The following is a 26548-nucleotide window of genomic DNA, read 5'->3' on the forward strand; positions in this document are numbered from 1 at the left end:
AGGCTCCCCGTGGGTTTCCGAGGCTCTCGATGCAAGAGACGTGTTCATTTTCTTTCCTTCCTTGTGTTGTGGATGAGTTGTTGGTGATTAGCATACTTGGGACTTAATTGGGAATTAAATTGCTCTGGGGACATTATATTGAGTGGTATGATAGATGAAAAATGAATAAACTGAAAAATTGTCCATCAAAGAAAGCGAGGTTTTCTTAGAAGCTGGATCCTGGCTCATGGAGCCTCCACTGGTTGCTGTTAAAATCACCCTCGTTAGTGAAGCCAACTTGGCTGTGTCCACCCCCTGTCCTCTCCAGTTGGCTTAATATTTGGAGAAGAGGAGCAAGCATAGATGAGGAAATTTCAGAAGGTTTGTGGAAAGCATTCGTGATTGCAAAAGTGCTGCCTGAATTTCAAATATTTTTGTACTCCGTTTGCATGAGCTTTTGGAAGTCCCCTCGTACTGAGAATGACAAGTCCTTAGGTAGGAGGCGTCGTGGACACCTGGTAAGAAAATCCAGCCGTGGGTCTCGTGAGCACCCGTGCTGCTCCTGTCCCGCTTCCCCCGTTCTGGGGTCTCCGTTCCCTGACCCTGCTGACTAGCCCTCCTGGGAGCAGCGGCGACTGCCCGTTGCAGGGTGTGAGGAAGTACCTGTGTCCTGGGAGGGCTTAGGTGGGGGTGGGGGACACACGCCACCTGCCCTGGCCTTTAGGTGTGTGGTGTTTCGGTGCTGCCCTATTGCTGATAAATTGCATTTCAGAGCTTTCAATTTTTTTTTTTCTGCTGTGCATTTAAATTTGGATCCTTGGTACTTGGGTCTTGTTCTCCACTTTGAAGCGTTCACCTGTTGGCCCTGCATGAGCAGGTGTTTCACCGACTGGTTAACCATGGATGCGTAGGGGAAAGTCATCTTGTGTGTCTCCAGGCTGAACCGTGCGTGCCAAGGGTTGGGCCTCTGCACTGTGGGGCTTGTTCTTTCTAAAGACAGTAGAAACAGGAGTTTTCTAGTCTGGAGACAGATACGGGGGTAAATCAAGCAAAACGTGGGTGGAACGAAGGCTCGGAAAATGGATGGGTTCCCACTGTGTCAAAGGGCGACCTTCTCATTGACCTTGAAATGATGTCACTGAGACTGGAGCCGAGAAGCGGGGGAATGCTTGACTCTACACCGCGTGTCTGTGAGTGGGCTTCTGAGATTTCCAAGCCCCGCGTGTGGTCCTGGGAGGAACAGTTCTCAGAGGGGGTCCCGGCGACTCAGGTCAGCACTCGCCTGCCTCTCTCCCACTTGTATCTCATCAGAAACGGGGACTTCTTCCTCTCTTCGGTGTGTGGACGTCTCATTTTCAGTCAGGCTTGCTGGAAGCAGGTGGCAGCTGAGTTTCTTTTTAGAGCAGCCGTGATGTACTGAAGGTTAGGTTTTATTAAAAAGTGGGGAAGATCTCTGATGCTGCAGGTAGTTGGCATCAGAAACAAATATGTGTTTGCTCTTCGTCTTCCCTCGGGTGGCTCCTGCTTTGAGTGAGCGCCGAGTGTTCTGTGGGTGTTTTCTGCGGGTGTTCCCTGGCCCTCGTCCCCGTCCCCCGGAAGGGACGGAGCTCCCCCTGCGGCCCTCCTCCCTCCCCCATCATAGTTCTGGCTCCTTCCAGCAGGGCCCAGAGTCTCCCAGCACAGGCCACCAGCTCAGCCCCATCTCTTTCACTTGCAGAGCCTCAGGGAGCCTAAGTAAGAAAACCCTTAAAAAAAAAAAATCACAACTTTTCTTTGATGAGCCGCTCATTTGGATTCTAATCAGTCGTAAAAAATAACCTCAGCCCAACCACATGTAAAAGGTCAAGTTTAAATATCATGTGGGGCTGGGGTGGGGTGGAGGCAGACCTAATAGCTCCTGTGTAAGCTGAGGGGAGAGGCAGAAAATAGAAGCCAGTGCTCAGCTTTTTGTGTGGCTGTTTGCTTCGAAGGCTGCTCTTTCCAAGCCTTGCTTGTGATAGAAATAAGATCTTGCTCTATTAATTTATTGCCTGCAAAGCGGATCCTTTCCTTGGTCCGCGCCGGGGAGTTATGGACTGGAACAGCACAGGGGTAGAGGGGGCAGGTGGTCTTTCTGGGACACTTTTTCCAGGACTGTGAGCTGACCCCCCCATTCCATTTACTGAATGTATAACCTGGTGACTGCTTTTCTGTCCTTCGGCGGAGAAAACATTGGAGCGTCTGTGACAGTGGGCTCAGCATGTGGTGGACGGGCGAGGAGAGTCCTTGGTTGACAGCCAAGGTGCAGCTCTGTGTTGGCCGGGGACTGGCAGACAGCATCCATCCTATGGATGACCTGCATTTACAACTGCAAAGACTCAGAAAAGGGAGGCTTGGAAGAGGACGGGGCAGTGACAGACAGCGTCTGGACCCAAGGGGCGTGTTAAGGAGTAGAGAGGTCATCCCGGAAGTCTTGGGTTCAGAGCTGTGCCAGACAGCGCCGCAGTCCCTGGCCATTCACGGCTGTCCACGTTCAAGTTGCTTAAATAGTTTTTTGTTTATTTTCATTTTATTTATGTGTGAGAGAGTTGGGGGGGAGAAGTCTTCCATATGCTGATTCACTTCACAAATATCTAAAGCAGCTAGTGCTGGGCCGGGCTGAAGCTAGGAGCCTGGAACTTAATCTGCTTCCTCTGCATAGGTGGCAGGGACCCAGCTACTTGAGCTATCACCTGCTGCCTGCTGTGGTTCACATGAGCAGAAAGCTGGATTGGAAACGAAGACAAGACTCAAACCCAGGAGTTCTAAGCAGTGTCTTAACCACAGTGCCAAATGCCCGCCCACTGAGTTTAATGTAACTGAAATGAAAAACTCAGTTCCTTGGTTGCACTAGCCACATCTCGGGTGCTGACGTGTGTTGAGCCACGTGGCCAGTGGCAGCCTTGTCAGAGCAGCCAGTGCAGAAAGTGCTGATGTGTGACGTGCTTTCGCTACATCTGGAGCCCAGTGGGGCTTCCCCATACAGGCTTGGTATCTTACATCACAGTCATAAGTCATTGCCAGCCTGGGGGAGTCTGGTGTGTCAGGTTCTCCTGTATCCAGCACATGATGGGTATGGGAGGGGGGATGGGCCGAGATAGTCAAAGGGTTGTAGTTCTGGCTTTTTCCGGGTGTTCTTCTCCTAAAGATGGAAGAGAGAGCGTTGTGTGCATCTCAGAACATGTGCAGGGAAAATGCAGACTCATCAAGTGGGCTTGTCTTGTTTCCCCCCCGACTGGCAGCGTCTGACCACTCGCAGGGTGTTCTCCTTTCCTCCTTGGCCCTGGTTGAGGGTGGCGGAGGGCTGGGTGGAGCCTGGCCTCTGACTCTTCCTCTCTGCTTCCCTGCAGTGGGCGGTGAGATCCCCCTAGACATGCGGCTCGGGGGCGGGCAGCTGGTGTCGGAGGAGCTGATGAACCTGGGCGAGAGCTTCATCCAGACCAACGACCCGTCGCTGAAGCTCTTCCAGTGTGCCGTCTGCAACAAGTTCACGACGGACAATCTGGACATGCTGGGGCTGCACATGAACGTGGAGCGCAGCCTCTCGGAGGACGAGTGGAAGGCTGTGATGGGGGACTCCTACCAGTGCAAGCTGTGCCGCTACAACACCCAGCTCAAGGCCAACTTCCAGCTGCACTGCAAGACGGACAAGCATGTGCAGAAGTACCAGCTGGTGGCCCACATCAAGGAGGGCGGCAAAGCCAACGAGTGGAGGCTCAAGTGCGTGGCCATCGGCAACCCGGTGCACCTCAAGTGCAACGCCTGTGACTACTACACCAACAGCTTGGAGAAACTGCGGCTGCACACGGTCAACGCCAGGCACGAGGCCAGCCTTAAGTTGTACAAGGTAAGGCTCGGCGACCAGGGGCACCTGGGAGACAGGGGAGGTATGTCGGGGAGGGATGGGGCAGTCCCTGTCACAGCCGGGTTGGCTGCTGAAGGTAACATGGCATCGGGAGGGCAGGGGGCCTCTGCCTTGTGAGGCAGACGTGTGGTGATTGTCTTCTTCCGGTAACTCAGGGGGCCAGTGTCGTTTCCAGCAGCTGATGCTGCCTGTGGGCCTCCTGTCCCTCGAGGGTCTTGCCGGCTGGCTTTGTCCTGCCTTCGAGTAGGCTTGCGCACACCGTTGCGCTCCCAGGAGCTCCCTCTGGCCATCATGCCTGCTGCTCTCTGCTTCCATCTCCTCATTTTCTTATTTCTTCTCTCCTTTGTGCCCCTGCGGTCACTCATTCATGCAGCCAGCAGGTGTATACTGAGCAACTTCTGTGTATTAGGCACTGCATCAGTGCGTGAAATAGACAAGGCAGCCTTGTCCTCCGAGAGCTTCCATTCTCTCAAGGGTGGTGGACGATAAGCATGCTGGACAGTTGACACTGTGGGCTGGGAGGTGGTCAGGGCGATGGAGGGGAGTCTTCTTAGTTGTCTTCCTTTTTCTGGACTTCACCCGTTCTCCTCTCCCTGTAGTCTCTCCTCATCCTCTCCTCGTCTTCCTTTTCATTTTTTTTTTTTTTAAAGTAATTCAGGAGGCAGAGATAGAGAAAAAAAAAAACCCACTGCTGTTTGGCTCCCTGATGCCTGTGGTGGTCCTGGGCTGGGGCCTGCAGCTGGAAGCAGGGAGCTCAATCCTGAACCCTCCTGTGGATGGCAGGAGCCCAGCTCCTTGAGCCACCGCTGCTGCCTCCCGAGGTCCACATGAGCAGGAAGCTGGAATCTGGATGTGGGTGTCTCAGCCGCTGGGCCAGACGCCGGCTCCCTTTGCTTCTTCCTTTCCTCTCCCCCACCCCCCAGTCCTCCTCTGAACTCTGTAGACAGCAGCAGAGCGGGAGGTGCTGCGCATCCTCTAAATAGTCCTTTCACTCGCACGGCAGAATTGCTCCAGACGCTTCTATTGATTTTCGCTGGACTTAAAGCCTCACCTTTTTCTCTAATCATCCCATAATGGCTTTAGTATGAACCATCAGGTATGAATCGCCATAAATCTTCCCGGCCTCGTTCCGCGCCCGCGTGCCCCTTTTCCCAGTCCTCACTTGGGTTCTCAGTCCCTCCTCTCCCCTCTGTTGTCGTTTCTGGCGGCTCTGGGTCCCTGCGTGTGTGGTGCCACAGCTCTAGAGCTGGTCTCACCCCCTCTCTGCTCATCGTAGCTTCCCCCTGACCATGGCACATCAGGAGGACCTGTGGGCGCCTCCCCAGGCTGGTCTCTGCAAGGTCCAGCCCTGCCATTCATCACACACTTGCTTGTTCCCAGGGTGGTTCGAGGCCTGTGTGGTAACACAGGTGAGGAATCATTGTGGGGGAAAGAGGAGAAAGCAGGAAGGAGGCTGTGGGGACAGAATGCTCTGGAACTGCCTGCTAAGGATGCAGCGGAGGAAGATGTGGGCGCCACACCGCCAGCTCCCTTAAGTGGCCCTGGCTTCGTTTGATGCCACCATTGCAAGAAAAGGCTGCGTGCAGGGGTCTGAAACGGCCACAGGATGGAGCTGATGTGGCCGAGAAAACCTGCCCGTGGAAAGGAGAATTTCCAAAGGACCCGACAGAGTAGCATTTTTGCAGAGGCCTCAGTGTGCCCACCGAAGGTTGCCTGCCACTTTGGTGAAGGTCGGTCAGAGGTGGCATGGAGCGGGCGTCTTGCTCCCAAGGCGAGAGCTGCCCTTGCGGTTACAGTAGGCACCCAGTGGCAGTCAGCTCTCTGCCGCCTCTCTGCGGACCGAGTCCTGGATAAGGGCGTAGCAGGCATCAAACTTCGCTCCCCCGAAGATTGGAACCTGGAACCTGGGACACTGGCTGAGAATATCCCATTTTTGGTCCCCAAACCATGTCCACAACTCCCACCTGGGGACTCTGGGTGAGGTGCTTTCTAGTGACGGGTGTGAGGGAAGCATTTTATTTGTACTATACATTTTGTTTTTGTACTATACCGGTCCCAGTCACTTAACCTCCTGGGCCTTAATTTGTGTTTCCATTTCAGGTGGAGGAAACTCCTGCTCCAAATTTGCAGGGCAGATAGAAGGCTCCCAGGTGTCGGGGTGCAGGGTGGGAGGTCGCACCGGCCCCTGACGGGGAGGTACTGGGGTGATGCGTTTGACTGGCACCTCCCTCCAGGTGACCACCTGGGAGGCTCAGGCAGTGCTCTCTGCATTGGGAGCTCAGGCGGTTCGTCTGGTCCCATTACTCCTTGGGTAGTGAACGCCCCTCTGTTGCTGAGGCCCTGTCATGGGGGTGGGGGCCCTGTCAGCCCCTCCTGGATGACACAGGACTTTCCTTCTAGCGTTTGTCCTGAGCCCTTCTGTGTGTCTGTCCCTGTGACCTTGATAAGCTGCTGTGGCCACCGAGAGGGGCTCCTCGGCCTCGAGAGTCCCAGTGTGTGGATTTGGGGTGGGGGTTGGAGGTGGTCTGCGCCACTTTGTCCCTGGGCCCCGGCGTGGCCGGTAGTAGATGGACATCGACTGCATGCTATTTTTCCTCCTGCTAATGTAATCCATTAGCCCCGCATGCATAATCAGGTTTAGAGCACAGTTAACTGGATGTAATCGAGTTCTTCACCGTCTGCTGCAGCGAGCACTGCAGATGTAGCTGACCCCCGGTGGGCGCCCGGCCGCTCACCCACAGCCCCGTCCCCGGGCCGCCCCGCCCCACCCAGCCCTGTCCATGTCCCTGGCCCGGGAGGCTGCGGATCCTGCCCCGGGGCTGCTTTCCGCTGCACCTACTGCACAGGGCGCCGTGAATCTGGCTTCTCTGCTGGGTCTCCCTGGTAGCTGGGGGCTTTCTCTCCCATCCTCTTCCTTATTTGCATTGGTGGGGATGGAGCCCCCAGCTCAGGACATGCACGGCGGGTGGCCCAGCTTCCTTTGTCCTTTGCCCTCACAGCGATCAGAGTCAGAGCTGTGGATGCCATCAGTGCTGGTGCCAGGCATCCCTCTATCTGAAATCCAGATGCTCCAAAACCTGCAACTCCCTGAGTGCCAGTGTGATGGCGCAAGAGGAAAATTACACAGCTCGCCTCCTGGGATGGACCGCAGGCAGAGCGCAGGCAGGCGGCATGGCCCAGTAGGTGCGGCTGCTTGGGACTCCCTCCTCATCCCACGTCAGAGTGTGGTTCAAGTCCTGGCTCTTCCACTCCTGATCTAGCTTCCTGCTGATGCATCCTGGGAGGCAGCAGATGGTGCTTGGGTCCCTGCCACCCACCTGGGGGTCCTGGATGGAGTTCCAGCCTCCTGGCTTCAGCCTGGCCCAACCCTGGCAGCTGCAGGCATCTGGGGAGTGAGCCAGTACACGGAATATCTGTCGCTGTTCCTCTCTTTGTTTCTGTCACTCTGCCTTTCAAGTAAACGAAATATAAATAAATAATAAAAAACCGGAAGGATACTGAATGTATTGTGTGTATACGGCATATATAGAACACAAAAGAATTGTGTGTTTAGATTGGGTCGTGCCCAAGATCACTCATGTATATGCAAACATTTAAAAGTCCGGAATAACCTGAAATCCAAAACACTTCTGGTCCCAAGCGTTTCCACTAAGGGGAGTCTAACCTGCCACTTAGCTTCGTCCTGGGACTGAACTTGCTGAAGGCATGAGATGGCTTTTAGTATCGAAACCACAGAGGGAAGGGCAGACACCAGGTGATCGTATCTCCACTGCTTGGAGCTGTCTGGCCCGGGTGACTGTGTGAGAGCAGCGTTGCATGGAGGATAATATTCCAGTGTTCTTCCCCCCTGCCTCCTGGGAGAAGAGCAGGGGAGGGGTGTGGGGGAGGGGAGAAATCGGGAGCCCACAGTGTCTGATGGAGAAGCCCTTTCCGTTTCTCTGGAGCCCTGGTGACGGCAGTGCACTCCTGGTTGGGTTCCTCGGGCTGTCTCTGGTCCAGTCTCTTGTGGTTTTCGTTGCTATCCTGCCACCGGGGGGTCCCTGTGATCGGTGGGTTCAGCAGGAAGATCAGAGGCTCCCATGGAACCTCACAGCTGGGCCGGTGCTTGCTGTCCTCAGTGACTGCCTGAGACAGAATGGAGAGGCACCTGTATCTCCCCAGGGCTGGAACTCCAGGAGCTTCCGTCCACATTCTTCTGGTTTCTCATGCATACGTCTATCCCACTCCCGTAGCCCTGCACTCGCCGAGATGTGGGGTGGCCAGTACTGCCCAGTGCCTGACCTCAGCTTCCTAGGGCTGCCAGCTTCCGTCCCCGGTCCCTGGAGTGTGGGTGCCAGCTCTCCTGGATTCACCTGGCCCTCCCAGCCTCCTCATGGTGGTGTCTGTTTGGGATTGGGGGTGGGGATGGAGTGGAAAGGCAGGTGGCAGTCAGTGCACAGCTGTCAGCTGTCAGAATCAGGTTTGTCCTTTGATGTCTTTCTTCACCTGAGTGTCGTTGGCTTGGAAATCCATCAGCTTTACAGGTAGATGAAGACCCCACCAGAAAGAATTCCCTGGATGTGTTGCCTTTCGTTGGCTTTCCCAGTCATCTTTTTTTTTTTTTTTTAAGATTTATATATTTACTTGCAAGTCAGAGTTACACAGAGAAAGAAGGAGAGACAGAGACGGGGTGGGGGGGAGGGAGGGAGGGAGGTCCGTCCGTCTTCTATCCACTGGTTCACTCCCCAGATGGCTGCAATGGCTGGAGCTGTTCTGATCAGGAGCTCTTCCGAGTCTCCCATGTGGGTGCAGGGACCCAAGGACTTGGGCCATCTTCTACTGCTTTCCCAGGCCAGAGTGGAGAGCTGGATCATAGTAGAGCAGCCAGGACTTGAACCGATGCCCATATGGGATGCTGGCACTGCAGGTGGCGGCTTTACCTTCTACGCCACAGCACCGGCCCCTCCCATTCATCTTACATTATACACAGGAGGGTTGTCTGCCCCACTGTTGGGTCCCGGCTGCTTGTGAGCTGCCTCAACCCAGGGAGGCAACCAAGAGATAGGAAGCCAATGTCCAAGCCAACTCGACTTGGCTTACAGGAAGAGGGAGAGTCTGGCACCGTTTGCTAACACACACGTGTGCACACGCACTTGGCCCATCTCCCACACAGTGGCCTGTTCTCTTGCCCTCCTCTGAGGATGGTGCCGTGTGTGGGATGTGAAAAGCCCTCCCTTGGGCTCTACACCACTCCAGAACCATCTCAGTTTCTTAGCACCAGCTTCAGACAGCCGTTGGGGCTGCCTGCTAGCGGGGTCTTACAATCATCACGTGGTGGATAGGCTGATCACAAGATGTAGAAAAGGACAGATTGCAGCGTGCTCTGAAATGGGCCTTGTTTGTGCTCCTTGATGGGTTTTCTGGGGGTTGGGGGCGGCATGGGGGTCTTGGGAAGACGACTGTACCCTGCATGCCCCTGGGTGTTCACCAGCGGCCCCTGTCTGCTCTGAGAGCCAAAGGCCTATATCCTCCAGGGAGGCGTCCCTCCCCCAGCTGGCCTCTGCCGTCCTGTGGCTCCTTCTTGGGAGTGCTGCGGCCGGTGTCGTCTGGTTCACGGTGTGGTTCCGAAGCCATCTTCCTCCCTGCTCTTTCTCTCGTTAGGGAGACTTGTTTTAAGTGCTGCCTTCTGCCCCTCTTTCCTCCTACCTTGGTGCCGTGCACCAAAGAACAAAAGGAGGGGGTGTTTTCCTGGCGGTGACAGAGAAGGTGTGAAGGCCAGGTGTTTGAGGTTGAGCACATTTAGCCTCCCGTGTCCTCCTCGTCCTGGAGTGGCTGGGGCTGTGCTCACTTGGTGGCTGGGGTGGGCAGGTTGTGGGGTTGCTGGGCTGGGCTGGGCTGGGAGGGTGCCCATGGCCTGATGGGTCCATGCCTGGAGACTGGGCAGGCCTTGGAAGTTCTTCTGGCCACCTGTTAACTGCAAGGGGACTCTAGGAAGAAGGAAAGAGCAAATCTTTCAGGGTAGGCTCGTGCCAGGGCTGAGTTCTTCCATCAGAGCATAGAGCCATGCGTGCCGCCAACCGTGCACAGTGTGGTAGGCTGGTACCTCGCTGGGGCAGTTTCTTGCCCCGTCCTCCTCCAGAAGTGTCCCACCTACTTCTAGGTGTCCCCTCCTGAGGTGCTGTCTTGTACACCTGGCCAATGCCGGCAGGTGTAAGCCTTGCCTGCATTTCTCTGCTTGCAGCTCTGTGCACTCTCATCAAGGAGCTAGGGCCAGGGATGCTTTGGGCCCCCGCTCTGGGTACCTACTCATGGAACTGAAATCGCAGTAGGTGTGCCTTCCTTGAAAAGGCTAGAACTTAACAGGCCACTTGTTGCAAAACCAGTTTTACAGCCGTTAACCATAGCACTTTTATATTCTTTCTAAATGCTAGTATTTTTGTTTCTCTGTCTCCAATCTTTTTGTGGAGAGTTAAAAATCAAGAGGATTCTTTTACCATGTCGTGATCATTTCTAACAAGGTTGGTGTTCTGTGCTCGGCCAAGGGTAAGCTGGTGATCCCAGGTGGATCCCCGAGTTTTGATGGTGAAGTAACATGGATAGTGCATGTTCACTGGGAAAGGTGTGAAAAAAAAATTTTTTTTTGCACATAACATAGGCATTTCACAAAAGTATAAGATTGATACAAAATTGGAATTACATCCTGTCTACTAAGCCTCAGTCCTTTTTTTATATTGTGTTTTCAGTCATTTACAAATGAAAGTCCCTTTCCCTACTCTGACTTGTCTCTCCAGAAGCGCACCACAGATACATTTAGTTAGATCCTTTGGGCTGGTTTGTGCTCATGCAGACAGAAGTGTGCATTTGTATACATGTGTGTATATGCATACAAGTGGCCCCGGAAGACATGTCTAAGTACAGACGATTGGTACACTTTCAGCTTTGTCATACAGCTTCTGTCATGGACATCACTCTAGGTCCTTCCCTACACATCTTTCACTCTTTTTAATGGCTGCCCGGATTTCCGTCGGCTTTCCAGTCTCTCGTCGCTGCGCGGGGCCCGGGGGTGTGCAGCCAGCGTGCGTGGTCCCTCAGCGGGAGGTTGACCACTGTGGCCCCACCCCAGTAAGGGAGGCCCGGATCCCTGCCCGCTGACCAGTGCATTGTCAGCTTGGCAGCCTTCTGACGTGGCTCTAATTATGAGGTGGCTGAATGCTTGATGTATTCGTTCACCATTTTTTTCCTTGGTGGTTTTCCTGTCTGTGCCCTTCGCTCATTAGTTTTCTTCGTTTTTTTCCTTTTGCTGATTGGTTTACAAGAGCTCTTGGTTTCTCTGGGCCGCCAGTGCTGTGTGCTGTGGGTGTCGCAGTCATTTCGCCCAGGTTTGTGTTGTCTTCCACTTGGCTGCTATTGCATCCGACGTAGAGAAACTCGCCCTTTGTTTCACATCCGCGCTGCTGGTCTCTCTGTGCTTCTGACCCTGCGCTTTTCCACGAGGTGCTGTCTCCCTGCTAAGATGGTCGAGAATAACTCGCACCTGTGGAGAGCTGGTCTCAAGTCCGGGTGCACGCTGTTGGACCTGCTGGATTTCCAGTGACATCAGTTTCGTTGGTTTTTTTCAAATGCGGAAACTGAGGGCACAGAGAGGTTGCTGGTCGCGAGCCAGTGAGAGCCGCTGGCTCCGTATCAAGGTGCGGGCAGCTTGGCGCTGCTTCGGCACCATTACTCCTGTTTACACCTTGAGTGTGCAAGGGGCGTGCTGCGTGTCGTGTGTGTGCATGTGTGTGTATGCACACGTGTGTGTGTGCGTGTGTGTGTGTAGGCCTCCTGGTACGTGCAGGGCAGGTTAGGACTCTTCCTTCCACACTGCAGGGCTCCCGCGCAGCATTTCCTTAAACACGCATCCTTTCCCCGCCGCCCACAGCAGCCGCCTCCTTGTTGCTGGTGCTCTCACTCTTGCAGGGTGCCTTGGGGTGCAGGTGAGGTGGCCTGGAGGGTGAATGTTGTGTCCCAGGGCTCCGGGGAGGAGGAAGAGGCTTCACAGTGCCCAGGGCCTGTGGATGGTGAGGAAGCAGGGGTTTGGACAAGGAGCTGCCCTGGGGCCGGCGCTGGGGCGCAGCCGGTGAAGCCGCTGCCGGTGATGCGGACATCTTGTGTGAGCCTTGGTTTCAGTAGCCCGTTGTCAGGATGCTGGAGCGCAGCCCAAATGCCAGGCTTGTGTGCCCCACACCTTCTTGGGGGAGATCTCAAACTCCCCTGGACCCCACCCTCATCGACAGGGAGGGGTAGCGCTTGTGGAGTTGCTTGCAGAGAGACTGCTGCCTTCCTAGGGCTGCTCCTTCCGCCATGGGAGGCGCTTGCTGGGGACGTCCCCGGCATCCCAAGTGGCTGCTGTGCTTCGCTTGTCCTAGGTAGACAGTGTGCAGGGCAGCTGGGTGGGAGCTGCCGCGTGACAGGCCCGAGACGTGAACTCAGTTCTGAATCCTTTCAGCTTGCTGAGGACTTGGACTCAAAGGGCAAATTTGAATACTTGCCGTCCCAACAGGTGTTTCTGGTGTTTTGTTTTGAAAGGGAAATTGTAAGGGAACAATTAGGCATTGTCAGGAAGATTGTCAGGAAAAGGCGAGGGTTTTGAAATAATTACATAATACACCTGAGCCATATTCTTTATTCTGTTTTAAACATAACTGGAAACTATAAATACCATTTAAGTGTAGGGTGGGAAAGGCTGTTACTATGAGAGCCGTTTTGGTAGGACTGAGTAATTTTATACTTTAATAAAATGAAATTTCCAGTGCTGTTTTTTTTTTTTTTTTTAATAAGTAACCAGGATGTAGGATGGAAGTTGAACGTTTTTCATGACAGAAAATCTGTGGCTTGCCGAAATGACGGGGATGACTGAAGCCAGTGGCGTTAGGGAGGAGACCCCGCGGTGAAGGCTCCCGCGGAGGCCCGGGGTCGGGCTGCCAGCCACGTCGCGGGACGCCCAGTTAGGTGATAAATCTCCAATCCATGGCAAATGATGTCTCTCCTTAAATAGACTTCGTGCCTCCATGCCTGAAGCCCGCATCTGCTATGCAGCCTGTGTTGCACTGGGGAGCCCTGCCTTGCAGGTGAAGAAATGCAGGGGTGGGGCGGGGGGAGAGAGAAAGTGAGAGCAGGTGCCCTGCTAGGAAAGCCCCTTCCCAGTGCTTCGTAGCAAAAGGAGAAGTTACACGCGCCTCGAATGCTGACTGAGGTTTTTGTTATTAGTAGGAAACTGTCCCGTCACGTTTTCACATTTTCCGAGTTAAATGCATTCCCTATAATGAAATATATATATAAACACATATATATATTTTGCTGTCTCCTTTTGTTGAGATGCTGTCTGTCACCCAGCCAGGCAGAGGCCAGGTTCTTGTCCTTGGGAGACAAGTAAGTGCAGAAGAGCACCTTCCCATGGTTAACTCTGCTTACCAACCCTGCTGGGCCCGGGCTGGGGATCTGTGCTGGCTGCAGCTGGTGAGTCTGTAACCTGTGTTTGATTCGGTTTGGTTTGGCTCAGGGCATTCTCAGGGGAGTGTGTTCTGCTGCAGCGTCCATGTCGGTGGGGTGGGTCCCCCACACGGCAGGCTTTCCTGTTCACATTCCTTCTTTCTTCAGAACCTGTGCTGTGTCTCAGGAGCGCTTTGTGGCTGAGCACCTGTCAGGGTGGGAGCTGATGAAGGGGTGATTACGCTGAGGGCGAACCAGTTAGCAGCAGTGTGGAGCTGGAACTGTGTTTCTGGGATGCTCTTATCCCCTTACACCTCCTCCCAGCCAAGCGACCGCCTGTGGATTGGCGATGCCTGGGTGTGTCTGACAGTGAGGGTCCCCCTTTGTTGTCAGAGGAGCCCTGTTGTCACCAGCCTGTGGTTGATTGCGTGACCTTGACACACCTGGGTTTTCCTGTAGTCTCCATGGACGTGGACGCATCCTCACACCCTTGGGACAGTGCGACAGTCTTTCTTGCTGGGGTTCGATGTTTGCATCCTGAGCCCTCGAGTCCTTTTGAGGGGCTTGGGTGGGAGCTGTTGTCCCTGTGGTGGTCTCGCAGATGGATGCCACGCAGATTGGTCTGTGCTGGGGACTGTCCTGGTAGAGCAACCCCATCCTGCGTTAGAGCCCCACCTGCTGATTTCTGACAGGGCTCCTTTGAGCCGACTGTTTGCTTTTCCAGGCCCTTTTGGAACTCTTGTTCTGGGCCCGGGAAGGCTCTCTGATCAGAGCGGGTGTTCTCCCTCTGCTGGGGCCACTTGGGGCCTCGTGTGTGTGAGGTTGCAGGGGGGAGTAAAGGGTCACTCCAGAGGCTCACATTAGGGGAGGCGTCCCTGCTCCAGGGTGGTTTCCAGCGTAATCTTGCTGTGCATGGAGCCGTCCTGGCTTGCATTTCCCCTCTGCCACCATCTCCCTGTTTTTTGAAGTCTTTCAAGGCACGAGACACCTGGGGAATGTTCCTGGCTCTTCATTCCCCGTGGCACTGGCCCCAGGACTGGTCTTCTCGATGCTAGTCAGTGAGTGTGGCTACAGAGCCAGCTGTGGGAGTGGATCTGGCTGGACCTGTATGTGGCTGTGTGTTCTGTTTCTGGTTCTCAGATTAGGCTCTGACCACCACCACCACCACCATCATCATCATCATCTTGCCCAGATTGCATTTCCTGTTGGTGATGGCTTCAGCAAACAGTTTGTCCAGGAACAAGAGTTGGCCTTGGCCTGTGTCACTGTGTTCCGACCTTGAATCCAGACCCTGTTTGCTCTGGCTCCGTTATCGGTGGCCGTGAGCCTCTGGGGGCTCGGAATTTCTGCCAGGGTCAGACTCGGGCATCTGCAGGTTTGCCTGGAGGGGCGGCTCTTCAACTATGGGTGGTTTCTCCATGATGCTCCGCTCCCAGGGGCCCCCAGAGTCTTGCTTCTGCCTGGCTCCCTGAGACATCCTCTCACGCCCCCTCTCTGCCTGGCCTGCTCGTCACTCCGCCTGCAGTGTGGCATTTGTAAGAAAATCTCACCTGGGGAGGTTTCAGGCAGCAGCAGCGGCAGAGCCCAGCTCCGCTGAGGGGAGACTAATGACACAGCTAATTAATGCAACAGATGTCATTTTAAGTGCTCGTTTCTCTGTGACTGGGTTGCACGTGGCTGAGGTCGCTGAGTTAGGCTTTGGTTCCTGTTGGAAAACATCAGCATGGAAGGCAAAGCCTGTCCCTGCCTCAGCGGCGCATCCCTGGGATTCCAGAAGACTCGGCTCCAGGACCCACAGCCGGGGTCTCCTCCACCTGTGGCACGTTTGGCCTGAGCTGATCTCTGCCTCAGGTGCTAGCTGTTTCACCAGCTGAGAACCCAGCATTTCAGCAAAATTCTAGAAAATGGAATTCAAGGATATATTTATTGGGGCATCAGCGATTTTGAAATGTATGCACACTAAGGGTCAAGTTCATAGAAAATGCCCATGAGGAAAAAGCTGCGCAGGGATTTCAGTGTTTACCCCCCCCCCCCCCCCCCGTCTTTTAATTCCATTTTCCCACACACATTTAGGAGTGGCCTCAGGGCGATGGCCCTCCCTGTCCTGGGCATCTCGGGAAGGTGGCGCAGGTGGACACCAGATGATGGGCACCCTTTTCTCCCTTTGCTTTCGTGTCTTTACTGAAAGCGGGGCTGTTTGAGAGGAGTGCGGCCAGGGTGGGTTTGGAAGGTGCCCTCTGGGCAGCCCATGGCTAGGACGTCTGGGACCCAGGGATTTGTTAAGGATCTCCTTAGTTCATGCATAGGGCAACAAGTGTCCTTGATGGTGGGGGAGTGAGTGAGGAAGGAGGTGGTGTTATCCTTTGCTCCCTGTTCAGTGGTGGAATTGGAATGGACGGGTGGAAGGCGCTCTCTTCTGCACGTGGTCCAGAAGTGGCTGGAGTGACCAGGAGGCCGTGGACCTGCAGCTGGCAGCCTGTGCACAGGCAGACAGGTCACTCGCTGGGGCCGGCTGCTCCTGCCCAGGGCCACACTCAACGATGCTCACCCAGGAAGTGCATGCAGCATATCCTCTCCCAGCTGCTGAATCCGGAAGTGCCACGTCTGTACTGACGCAACGTGTTACCTGTGTCTTCTGTGTTGCCACATCTGTCCACGGTGTTCCAGCCCCACGTGACTCACAGCGGTCTGTGTCAGGCCCCTTCTCCACCTCGCTTCTCCTCCTCCTCCTCTTCTACGTTCTGCTTTGTGAAGCAGATTCTTTACTTCCTTACTTATCTGAAAGGCAGAGTAACAGAGAGGGAGGTCTCTCCTCCAGGTGGAAGAAGCCCAGTGCTTGGGCCATCCTCTGCTGCCTCCTAGGTGCGTTAGCAGGAGGCTGGATTGGAAGTAGAGGTGGCCTCCTGTCCCAGGCCCTCCAAGCAGCAGCTTCAGCCACTGTACTACAATGCTGTCCCCTGACTTCTCCCCTCTGTTCCTTGACAGCAAATGTTCCAACTCCTTCTAGCATTGGCCCAGGCCGCCTTTGTTTTTCAGTGACTCTTGCCAAGTGTCTCATTCAATCCAGTTTTTTTTTTTTTTTAAAGCTTATTTGAGAGGCAGAGTTTGAGAAAGAGAAGGAGAGACAGAAAGATTTTCCATCTATTGGTTCACTTCCCTAATGGCCACAATGACCAGGGCTGGGCCAGGCTGAAGCTAAGAGCCAGGAGCTTCTTCCGGGTCTCCCATGTGGCTGCAGGGGCCCAAGGACTTGGTCATCTTCCACTGCCTTTCTAGGCTATCAGCAGAGTTGGATTGGAGGTGGAGCAGCCAGGACTTGAACCTATGCCCATGTGGGATGCTGGTGCTGCAGGCTGTGGCTTTAACCCACTGAACTATAGTGCCGGCCCCAGTCCAGTGGGTTTAAATACCATCTGCCTGCTTGCTAATGACGCCTGCATCTCTGTCTCTATCCTTGACTTTTATCTGTATCCATCTCCATCCTGGACGTTGACAATTGGATGCTCAGACCGACACCAGCCCGGCAGAATGTGCTCCTGATTTCCCCCATGCCCTAGAATCTGGTACAGCCGCTCCATCTGCACAAATCCAGGGTAGGCAGGCATACCTTGGAGTACAGGGGATGCCACGTGGGGACCGGGGCACTCCACACCTCTCTGCAGCCCCGTCACAGACTCTGAGTTCTGTACTCCTGAGTTCACTGTGGTGTTGCTCTTCCGGGGGTCTTGTGGATGTTTGGAAGGGTGTCAGCAGGTGTCACCTGAGGGTTGGATAGTGAAAGGTGGGATCTTTAAACCTGGAGTTTAGAAGATTGGGTTCAGCCCTAAAACAACGTCTCCATCTCTCTCCTTAGAATCTCCTCTGCCCTTCCTGGACAAGAGGCTGGTGTCTAAATAAACGATGCTTACCTAGTCCAGTATTTGGTTGCCTCGGAGCCCTCTGAGAACATGTTCTTGGTGGCCGCCCATCGTCACCGGAAGAAACTCCAGCCTGCCTCTCTCCTCCCGCCCCATGTTCAAGCCACACAGCCTTGAGTGCCTTCTGAGAGCAGTTTCATGTTCTATCTTTAGGCAGTGGCTTTTCAACTTTGTGATTGTGATCTAAAAAGATGTACATTGTATACTGTGACCCAGCATGTGGGTGTGGGTAGACATTTGTATGTGTGACTGAAACAAAGTTGTATGAGGTAATTTTGTTCTCACTCCTGTGCCACATTCTGCTACTTTTTATTCTCTCTGGTTCTGGGGTGTTTAACACATGCTGCTTATACTCCTGACATTGATTTCCTGATCCCCTAAGGCAGGGACTCGCAACCCAAGGGAGCTGCAAACCAAGGTGCATGCCTGGCCCGCCCCTCGAGGTTCTAGTCTCTTTTTCTGTGAGATGCCTGGGTGCAGCTGCATGTGAGCCACTGAATTAGTGGATCACAACCCACAGCTTAGAAACCATTGCTTTCCAGCCTCCAACGGAGGAAGTGATCCTCCAGTAAGACCATCATATATGGATGCAAGGGCCACTCAGGTCTGTAGGGAGGTAGAGGAAGGGAGAAATCACAGCCAGTGGGCTAGGTCAGAAAATCCAGCTAGGAGAAGGGGGAGCTGCAATTTCAGCAAGATCAGAAGAGGGCAAGCCGGGTGGGGCCAGAGGCAGATGCGATTCCTTCTTCCCTGTGCCAGAGCTCAGGCCCCTGCACTAAGCTGCACAGAGCAGCCGGAGTTTCCTTTCCTGCCCTTGTGGCTGCTGTGACGTCTGAAGGAAAACCAGTCACGAGTTACACATTTCATAGTAGTCACACTGGGGTTTGTGCCTTTCTGCCTTTTTTTTCCTGGTAAGGAAAGCTGTTAAAATAATTTGAAAAAGTTCTCCACACCCCATAAGCAAATGTTAAACTACAGTGACTACGTACTATGCTGAATTCTTTGGACGAGGGAATAAAATATACTCTTGTCTACATTTTACTCTGGAATGCATCAGAAATATGCACTGGTGGCTGGAGAATGCCCTGGACAGATGAACTGCCCAGAATCTCTTTGTGACCTGGGTGGTAATATGCGTCTACTATATCTCCTGGTCTTTAGAATTGAAATGTTCTTAGGGAGAGGGGAAGGAACTAGAAACAGAGCTCTTATCTGTTGGTTCACACACACACACACCCAAAATGCACACAGCATTTGGGGCTGGACCAGGTAGAAACTGCGAGCCAGGAGCCCATTCCTGGTCTCCCATATGGGGGCCAGAAACCCAGCTCCTAAGCCATCTCCTGCCGCCTTCCAGAGTACGCATCACCAGGAGCCTAGAATGGAGATCAGAGCCGTGGCTTGAACCCAGGCCCTCTGGTCTGGGATGCAGGCATCTTAATGAGCATTTTCGCTGCGGGCATCCTCACACAGTGTGCACTGCCTGGCTGAATCCCAGAACCTAATGCCTGGGTGTTCTTTCCCTCTGAACTCCATCACGTAGATGCCGTGCGCTGGGACAAGGTGTGTCCTACACCTCTGCCCACCTCCCTTGCACCTGCACTCGCCATGAAGGGAGGATGAAGACAGGGCTCCCACGAGTGGTTTCTGTCTGTGTAAGTGGGGGCATAGGTTTTACTGGAGACAAACGCTCCTAGGTATGGGCACTAGTGTAGACTAGTGTAGCAGAGACAGTGGATGTCCCACTGGCTCTTGGCCACTGCAAAGTTACTTGGATGCCCATGCGATGGCAGTTGCCAAGCCTGAGTTCCCTCTTGCATCTAACTTCGGTCACATAAAGGAAGTAGGGGCGTGTCGGTACCTGCGGGGAAGTTCTGTTTTTGTCGCTACGTGTTACATAGATGGCAGTGGAGTCTCAGGCTCTCTGTCCTTAAGGCACCTTAGGGATGCCCACAGAGGGGGCATACAGGTAGAGCACCTGGAGAAAGGGCACTCTGGAGTGCTTGGGTTTTTAGAAGGGGAGAAGCCCCTGGCGTCAGGCTGCTGGGTTTGAATCCTGGCGTCTGGGACTTTGGCAACTGCATTCCTCTCTGTTCATCATCAATAAAATGGGCTAATAGAGCTACCTACAGGATAGGGCTGCGGAGCGAGTTGAATGAGATAATACATGGACTGGCCCTGCAGTGTAGTTGGCATGTAGGCCCCGTATGTGTACGTCTGTGTTCAGTGTGTCCTATATTCCTTGTTTTGATTTCTCTAAGGAAATATTTCTGAATGCCACTCTTGTCTTGATGGAGTTATTATCTTTCCATTGCAGTACTCCAGTACTCTCTGAAACCATGCCTTTTTTGCATTCTTCTTCTTCTTCTTCTTCTTTTTTTTTTTTTTTTTTTTTTTTTTTTTTTTTTTTTTGAATTTACTTTTATCTATTTGCAAGGCCAAGCAAGAGCTAGCGAGTGACAGAGGTCTTTGATCCCTTGGTTCACTCCCCAAATGCACACACCAGCAGGGGCTGGGCCAAGCCAAAGCCAGGGTACAAGCACTCCATCAGGGACCGACATACTTGAGCCGTCACCCGCTGCCTCCCAGTGTGTGCGTGAGCAAGAGCTGAGTGGGAAGCCAAGGCAGGACCGCAGTGGGGGACGTGGGAGTCAGATGGTGGCTTGACCTGCACGACCACACCCGTGGTGTTCTGACTTCCCGAAGGCCGCTTTTCTGTGCATCTGCCTCTGCATTACAAGGGCCACACAACTGGACTTACTTGACAGTTGGCGTGTCCTTAGCTTGAATGTGGAGGATAGAAATCCGGCCAGTGGGTTTGTGGTTTACTTGGGTGGAGCAGGCAGAAGGAGTTTCCCTTCCGAGTGTTGAGTGAAATGGCTCTCAGGCAGGACTTCAGCCTGGGCCTGTCTTCAGTGGTCCCCCTGGAAGGACAGGGTGCTCAGACACTCACCAAGGTCTCTCAGGCACTGAGAGCACGTGCGTGCGTGCATGCGTGTGTGTGTGTATGTGTGTATGTGTGGGGGGGGGGCGGGAGAGAGAGGGAGAGGGAGAGGGAGAGGGAGAGAGAGAGAGAGAGACAGTGTTTCAAAGGGATGCCTCTGCCTCTCCTGAGTGATGCAGCAACAAGTGAGTCCTGGGAATGAGGGAGTGGCCAAGCCCGCCTTTATCTCATCTTATCCCTGAGGAATACTGAGGCGTCCTCAGCCCGGGGACAGGGCGGTAAAGCTGCTTGCACTGACACTTTTATACTGTCGTCCCGCACACCTGGGAGACTGCAGCACTGGATTTTTTTTTTTTTTTTGATAACTTCCCAGAGGTTTCAGTACATACCTGGTTCCCTTATGCAATCAAAGTAAGATGCAAGGAAGATTTTAGGCCTGGAAATGAACACACAGTATACAGCACCCTCAGACCTCTTGCTACTTATTTTTTCATTCTATTACTTATATAAAAGGTGGCACCTCATATAAAAACACCGGTATAGTCCAGAAATGCACAGCTTGGAGGGTAAAGATAGAAAAATGAAGGTTAAATTCTAGTTAAACCAGAAGATGCTAGACACTTTTTATTTATTTATTTGAAAGAGGATTACAGAGAGAGAGAGAGAGATCTTCCATCTGCTGGCTCACTCCCTAAATGGCCACAATGATGAGAGCTGGGCCGATCCGAAGCCAGGAGCTTCTTCTGGGTCTCCCATGCTGGTGCAGCGGCCTAAGGAACTGGGCCATCCTCTGCCGCTTTCCCAGGCCACAGCAAAGAGCTGGATTGGAAGTGCAACAGCCGGGACTTGAACTGGTGCCCATATGGGATGCTGGCACTGCAGGCAGCAACTCCACCTGCTACACCACAGTGCCAGCCCCTAGATACTTTTTTTTTTTTTTTTTAAAGATTTCTTTCTTTCAAAGGCAGAGAGAGAGAGGGATCTTTCCATCTACTGGCTCACTCCCCAGATGGCTTCAATAGCTGGGGATGGGGCCAGGCCAGTACTTCTAGGTACTAGAAGCCTCTTCCAGGTCTCCTACATGGGTGTCTGGGGCCCAAGCACTTGGGTCATCTTCCACTGCTTTCCCAGGCCGTTAGCAGAGAGCTGGATTGGAAACGGAGCAGCCAGGACACAAACTGGTGTTGCAGGTTGCAGCTTAACCCGCTCCACCACAGCGCCGGCCTCACAGGTGCCCTTGTAGATGTCGTATCTGTGGCTACATACATCGGTAACCTTGGTGTGCCAGAGAATCTGCAAGGGGGCTGGCTGCTGGGCAGAGTGAAGGTGAGCAGGCTCTGAAGCTGCTGTCCCCACCTGGCCTGAGTGAGTTCATTTATGCTGAGAGCTGCGTGTCCATCCGTGGCCGAGATGACTTCACGTTGCCTTAGGAGCTTGCCTGAATGTTGACATGGGTGTGCCGAGTTTCCATTCACGGCACCAAGCACCTGCAGTCAAGTATGCAAAACTCTCTCCATGGCAACCCTCGGTGTGCCATTAATTTTAAATATTCCAATTTTTTTTTCTTCAAGCTGGAACTTTCTTTTTTAATTACCCACCCCTCTTCTGTCCTATTCATACGTGGGAAGTTAATCTCCTCAGCCACTCAAGTTTCGAACATTGTCTGGCTTGCCCCCTCCTCTTTTGCAAGGCGATTGTTTTTTTTCCCCTAATGAAATAAATGGCCAACCCTGGGATCTCTGATTACAGCTCTGAGTCAACAAGTGGGCGGAGCTGCTTCCCTTCTTGATTTGAAAGAAGCTAAACTTAATGGGAAGCAATCATCTTTAATACCTGAAACACAGTATGCAGGACAGAAAAGTCTCAGCAGATTCACTGCCGCCCTGCGACTAGATCAGTGTGAATACATCTGAGGTGGACTTGAGACGCGGAGCAGGTCTGTCTGGGGAATGGGGACCTGAACTGGCCCTAGCGTGAGTTTGGGCAACATAGGTTTCATGCCAGCATCCAGAGGTGTGTAGGGAACATGTTCATGGCTTGCGCTTGGAAACACCTATGAGAAGAAACGGAAACCCACGGCAATGGCACATTAAGTTTGCAAATTGGAGCATAAGTGAAAAAATGCAAAAGAAAGTTTTGCATCCAGCAACACGCATTTCACATGTGGTAATTATTGCTGTCAAACATGATATTGCAGTGGCCCATGTGTGAGCGGCTAAGCCATTAGTCTGGGTACCAAATTTCACGTTTGACACCTCTCCTGTGCAAATTGGATTTCTTACTGACCCATAGGTAATCGTTGTGTAATTCATTCATGACCATAGTCCTCCTGATTTTGGAAATAGCACAGGCATGGTTTCTGTTTTCTTTTTTAGTAGATCTTACAGATCTTCCCCCCAATGTCACCTCTGACCTGGCAGTCACTGTTGGCAATGGCTGGTTTTGTTTTGAAGCCTTGTAGTTTGACATCCTTGGCGGTGATGTCTTCGAGGCATTCCTGCTATTTTGTGCGCAGCCCTCGTCCTGGTCGTGTCGGGTGTTGGGGACATTTGGCCTCGAGCCCCTTCGGAATCGTGTCGGCAAGAGTGAATCATGCCAACGCCGCTGTCTCCCCCCTCCCTTCCTCTTTTCCTTTTCTTAAAGTTTAATGTTCACTTCCGCTTTTCCTCCCTCCCCACCCCCCAATGCTAAGTAGTTTGGCAAAGATTTCATGTGCAGAAGGATCCTCACGAGGCTCCCTGTGTTCGTGTGGGGGTCTGGAGCCTGGCGCCCCTCTGCCCCTGCCGTGGGCTCCGCATAATTGCTGCGGTCTCATTTCCCACAGCTGACGAGGATTATATCAGCTTGGTTTAACAGTCTCATTTTCTGCTCCCAGCGCACACTTGTTTTAATGTGTTTCGGTTAATGAGGTAGAAGAGAGAATGAGGTGTCACTGTTTACACACAGACAGCTGTGCGGGGCCCTGGCGCAGCCCGTGTGGCCCAGGGCATCCCCGTGGCGCATGATGCGGCCCACAGCGCAAGGACGCGGCTTTCTCGTGGCCCAGGCACATGACAATGATAATGAATCAAGCTCTGCCAGGTTGTCTCACCGATCCCGCTCCCTTGCCTAGATGAGTGTGTGAAGACGGAAAGGTTCAGAGCTTGGGGTGCAAGCTCAGGGTTTGTGCTGCTTGCCGTCACTCCGAGACGAACCCTTCCCACGCGAGGGGTCCCAGAGGAGCCACTCCCGGCGTGGCCGCTGAGTGAGAGACATCGGCGCCGTGCTGCGCTGAGGGCTGTAGAAGAGGCATTCACCGGTGGTCTCTGGGGCTGGGGTCTCGGTTGGGTCAAGACGTTGTTCTCTCTGCTGTGTGACTCTTAACCCCGGGAAGTTGGGAGCCTGTGTGAATAATGGAGCCAGTGGTGCCGCCACCCTTGCAGTCCCTCTGTGTGCAGGCCTGCGAGTGGCCAGGACCCCAGACCCAGAGGCCTTTGGTGTGTGTTTGCATCACCAGCTTCTGGGTGTCCGGGAAGTCCGGGGAGCACCAGCGGATCAGTGCAGGGTACCCTTCCCTCTCTGTACCAGCCTAAGCCATTTTGTCACCTGCACCCACGTGTGGCGAAATGTGCTGTCGTCTTTCCCACTGCCTCTCCCTCCATCTTTCAATTCAGCCCCTTCCTTTCCTTCCCTCCCTCCCTCCCTCCCTCCCTCCCTCTCTCTCTCTCTCTCTCTCTCTCTCTCTCTCTCTCTCTCTCTCTATGTGGAGAGCCCTAAATGGTTAAACCTGTTGCCTGGCCCTGGCGCCGTGCCAGCCCCATAGGGCGCTGCGCAGGCTGGAGGCCCCCCGCGCATCCCAGCCTCCCGAAGGCACAGCGGCCGTGGGTTTCAGCAGGAATTAAACAATTACTAAGTCTTAGTCCTCCCCACCTTCCGTGGATTGACTCTATAAATTGTCAGCCTGTTGACATTTTAATGCGAATTATGTCATGTGGTATCCCCTTTGATTTCGACATGCCTCAGTTTGTAAATACATGAGCCACTCAAAGGCTTGTGGTTAGTGTACACTCCGGAGGCCTCGGGGTGTTTGGTGGGGGAGAGCGCGCTGGAGAGAGCACACTGCTGGGAGTGTGCCTGGCCTGCAAAGCCTGTTACAGCTTCCTGGGGCAGCTCTGGGGGCGCACCGTGCCCAGGGCCTGCTGCCAGCCCTGCGCCATGCTCTGTGCCTCTCGGCTGCTCCCAGTACCCTGGCCAGGCCACTGCCTTCCCGTCTAGGTCATGGGGTATATTTTTAAAGATTGTATTTATTTATTTGAAAGCAGAAAGAGAGAGGGGGGAGATGGGGAGAGGGGACATCTCCCATCCGCTGGGTCACTCACCAAATGGCTGCAAAAGCCGGTAGTAGGCCAGGCCAAAGGCAGGAGCCAGGAACTCTGTCCTGGTCTCACGCGTTAGTGGCAGGGGCCCAAGGATTTGAGCCCTCATCTGTTGCCTTCTCAGGCACACTAGCAGGGAGCTGGATTGGAAGCAGAACAGTCAAGACTCGAACCGACGCTCCCATAGAGCACGCCGGCTTCACACGTGGTAGCTTAACCCACGCACCACAATGCCAGCCCCGTCCTGGGGTATGTTTGTGAGGTGCTTGGATGGCTGAACTTTCCCCCAGCTCACCTTGAGGTTGTGTCTTTCCTGTTGAGAGGTGTGATGTCTGCCCAGCACCGAGTTATTCTGATTCCCAGGCAGCTCCAGGGACTGGAGGAGCCTTCGCTGTAGCAGGTGTTTTTGCGGAAGGGCTCGGCTGTCCTCGTGGGAGAAGGATGGGGAAGAAACCTGGAAGAGGGGACCCAGAGGGGTGGGAAGTAGAGAAGAAAGGTGCAGCGTCAGGGACGGGGCGAGGCATGGAGGAGGAACTGGAGCTGCCGCGGGTCTGGATTCGGACAGTGCAGTTCTAGGGGAGAAAGGCGGACGTGGATTTCCCACCAAGAGCCGCTGAGAAGCCCTGTGCTAGATGATTCTCCAGCCCCCATGCTCACCACCCATTTGGCTGCCTGCTGGTCTCCTTATTTGAGAGCCTTCTTTACTTGTCCAAGCCCTGAAGAAGCTGGCTTCTTGGTGGTCCCTTGAGGGGACAAAACTGGGGACTGGCCGCCGTGAGGTTTGACTTAGGTGGGACGAGGCTCCCTGGCCACAGGCGGGCAGTGCTCTCTGCTTGGGCCCAAAGGGCAGTGAGAGCTGTGTCCTTCCCTTGTCTGAGTACAGCCGCTGCTGGGCCTGCCATCTGTGCTGGAATTGGCTGCTGTACAGAAATGTCATGGGATCTTTCACGGTCATGGGTGGTCGGGACCTAGTTCCCACGTGCTGGGTAATTCCAGTTTCATGTGTGAATAATGCCCATATTAAAGCAATTAGAGCTATACATAATCTGGGAGGGAAGAAGGGACCCACATTCCTGTTGCCCAGAGATGCTTCCAGCCCATTCGAGAAAGGTCTGCCAACGTCCTCGAGGGTTCAGAAAACTTTCTCAGTGGATCCTGTACTGGAGTGCTCTTTTAAGGAGTTATAAAAAAACCAGAAACGTGAAGTTGCTACGGATCCCTCCCTTGGCTTTTCCATGGATTTTTGTTGGCTTTTGTTACTTGGGGAAGGAGGTAATTGGGAGACGGGGGGTAGTGAGTGAGTGTGTGTGACACAGAGACAGGGAACAATACACACTTGTTAGTTCTGTGTAGGTGGTTACCATGGGCAGTTACATTGAGTTGCTCTGTTACGTCTAGCTTTATGTTTAGCCATAAGGACTTCTGTGAAGTCAAATAATGACGTTAGGATAATCATGGCCTATAAGAACATTACTCCTTGCTAATGAGAAAAAAAAAAGTGCAACTGATGGATGTGTGTCCAAATTAAGATAAACAGTGACTTCTAAGGAAAAAGTAAGCCCTGTGCTTTTTTTTTAATTCATTTTTAATTTCTTTTTGAAAGGCAGAGAGAGAAAAGCAGACAGAGAAGGATCTTCCATCTACTCATTCCCTAACGCCCACAGTGACTGTGTGGGGCTGGGCTGGGCTGAAGCCAGGAGTCCAGAACTTGTTCTGGGTCTCCCACATGGGTGTTGTGGATGCACCAACATGGGCCAACATCTGTAGCCTTCTTTCATAGCTGGAAGCTGGCATCAGAAGCAGAACCAGGACTCAAACCCAGGCCCTCCAGTAATGGAATGCTGGTGTCCCAAGCAGTATCTTTTTTTTTTTCCTATTTACTTGAAAGGCAAAGTGACAGAACGATCTTCCTTCCTCTCATTCACTCCCTAAATGGGCCACAATGGCCAGCCTGGGCCAGGCTGAAGCCAGGAGCCAGAAACTCCCATCAGGGTCTCCCACATGCGTGGCAGGAGTCCAA

The 26548-nt window shown here is 53.5% G+C and overlaps 1 protein-coding gene across 5 annotated transcripts in view; it reads left to right on the forward strand.

The window, feature by feature from the left end:
- ZFHX3 (zinc finger homeobox 3) overlaps nucleotides 1-26548 on the forward strand; it is a 281912-nt gene that overhangs the window by 121300 nt on the left and 134064 nt on the right. For all 5 annotated transcript variants that reach the window (XM_070062682.1, XM_070062683.1, XM_070062681.1 and 2 more), the window contains one exon: nucleotides 3348-3844. In XM_070062682.1, coding sequence (XP_069918783.1) covers nucleotides 3348-3844 — 497 coding nt within the window. The remainder of the gene's footprint in view (nucleotides 1-3347; nucleotides 3845-26548) is intronic.

The sequence above is a fragment of the Oryctolagus cuniculus genome, chromosome 18 (assembly GCF_964237555.1).
Source record: "Oryctolagus cuniculus chromosome 18, mOryCun1.1, whole genome shotgun sequence".
Taxonomy (NCBI): domain Eukaryota; kingdom Metazoa; phylum Chordata; class Mammalia; order Lagomorpha; family Leporidae; genus Oryctolagus; species Oryctolagus cuniculus.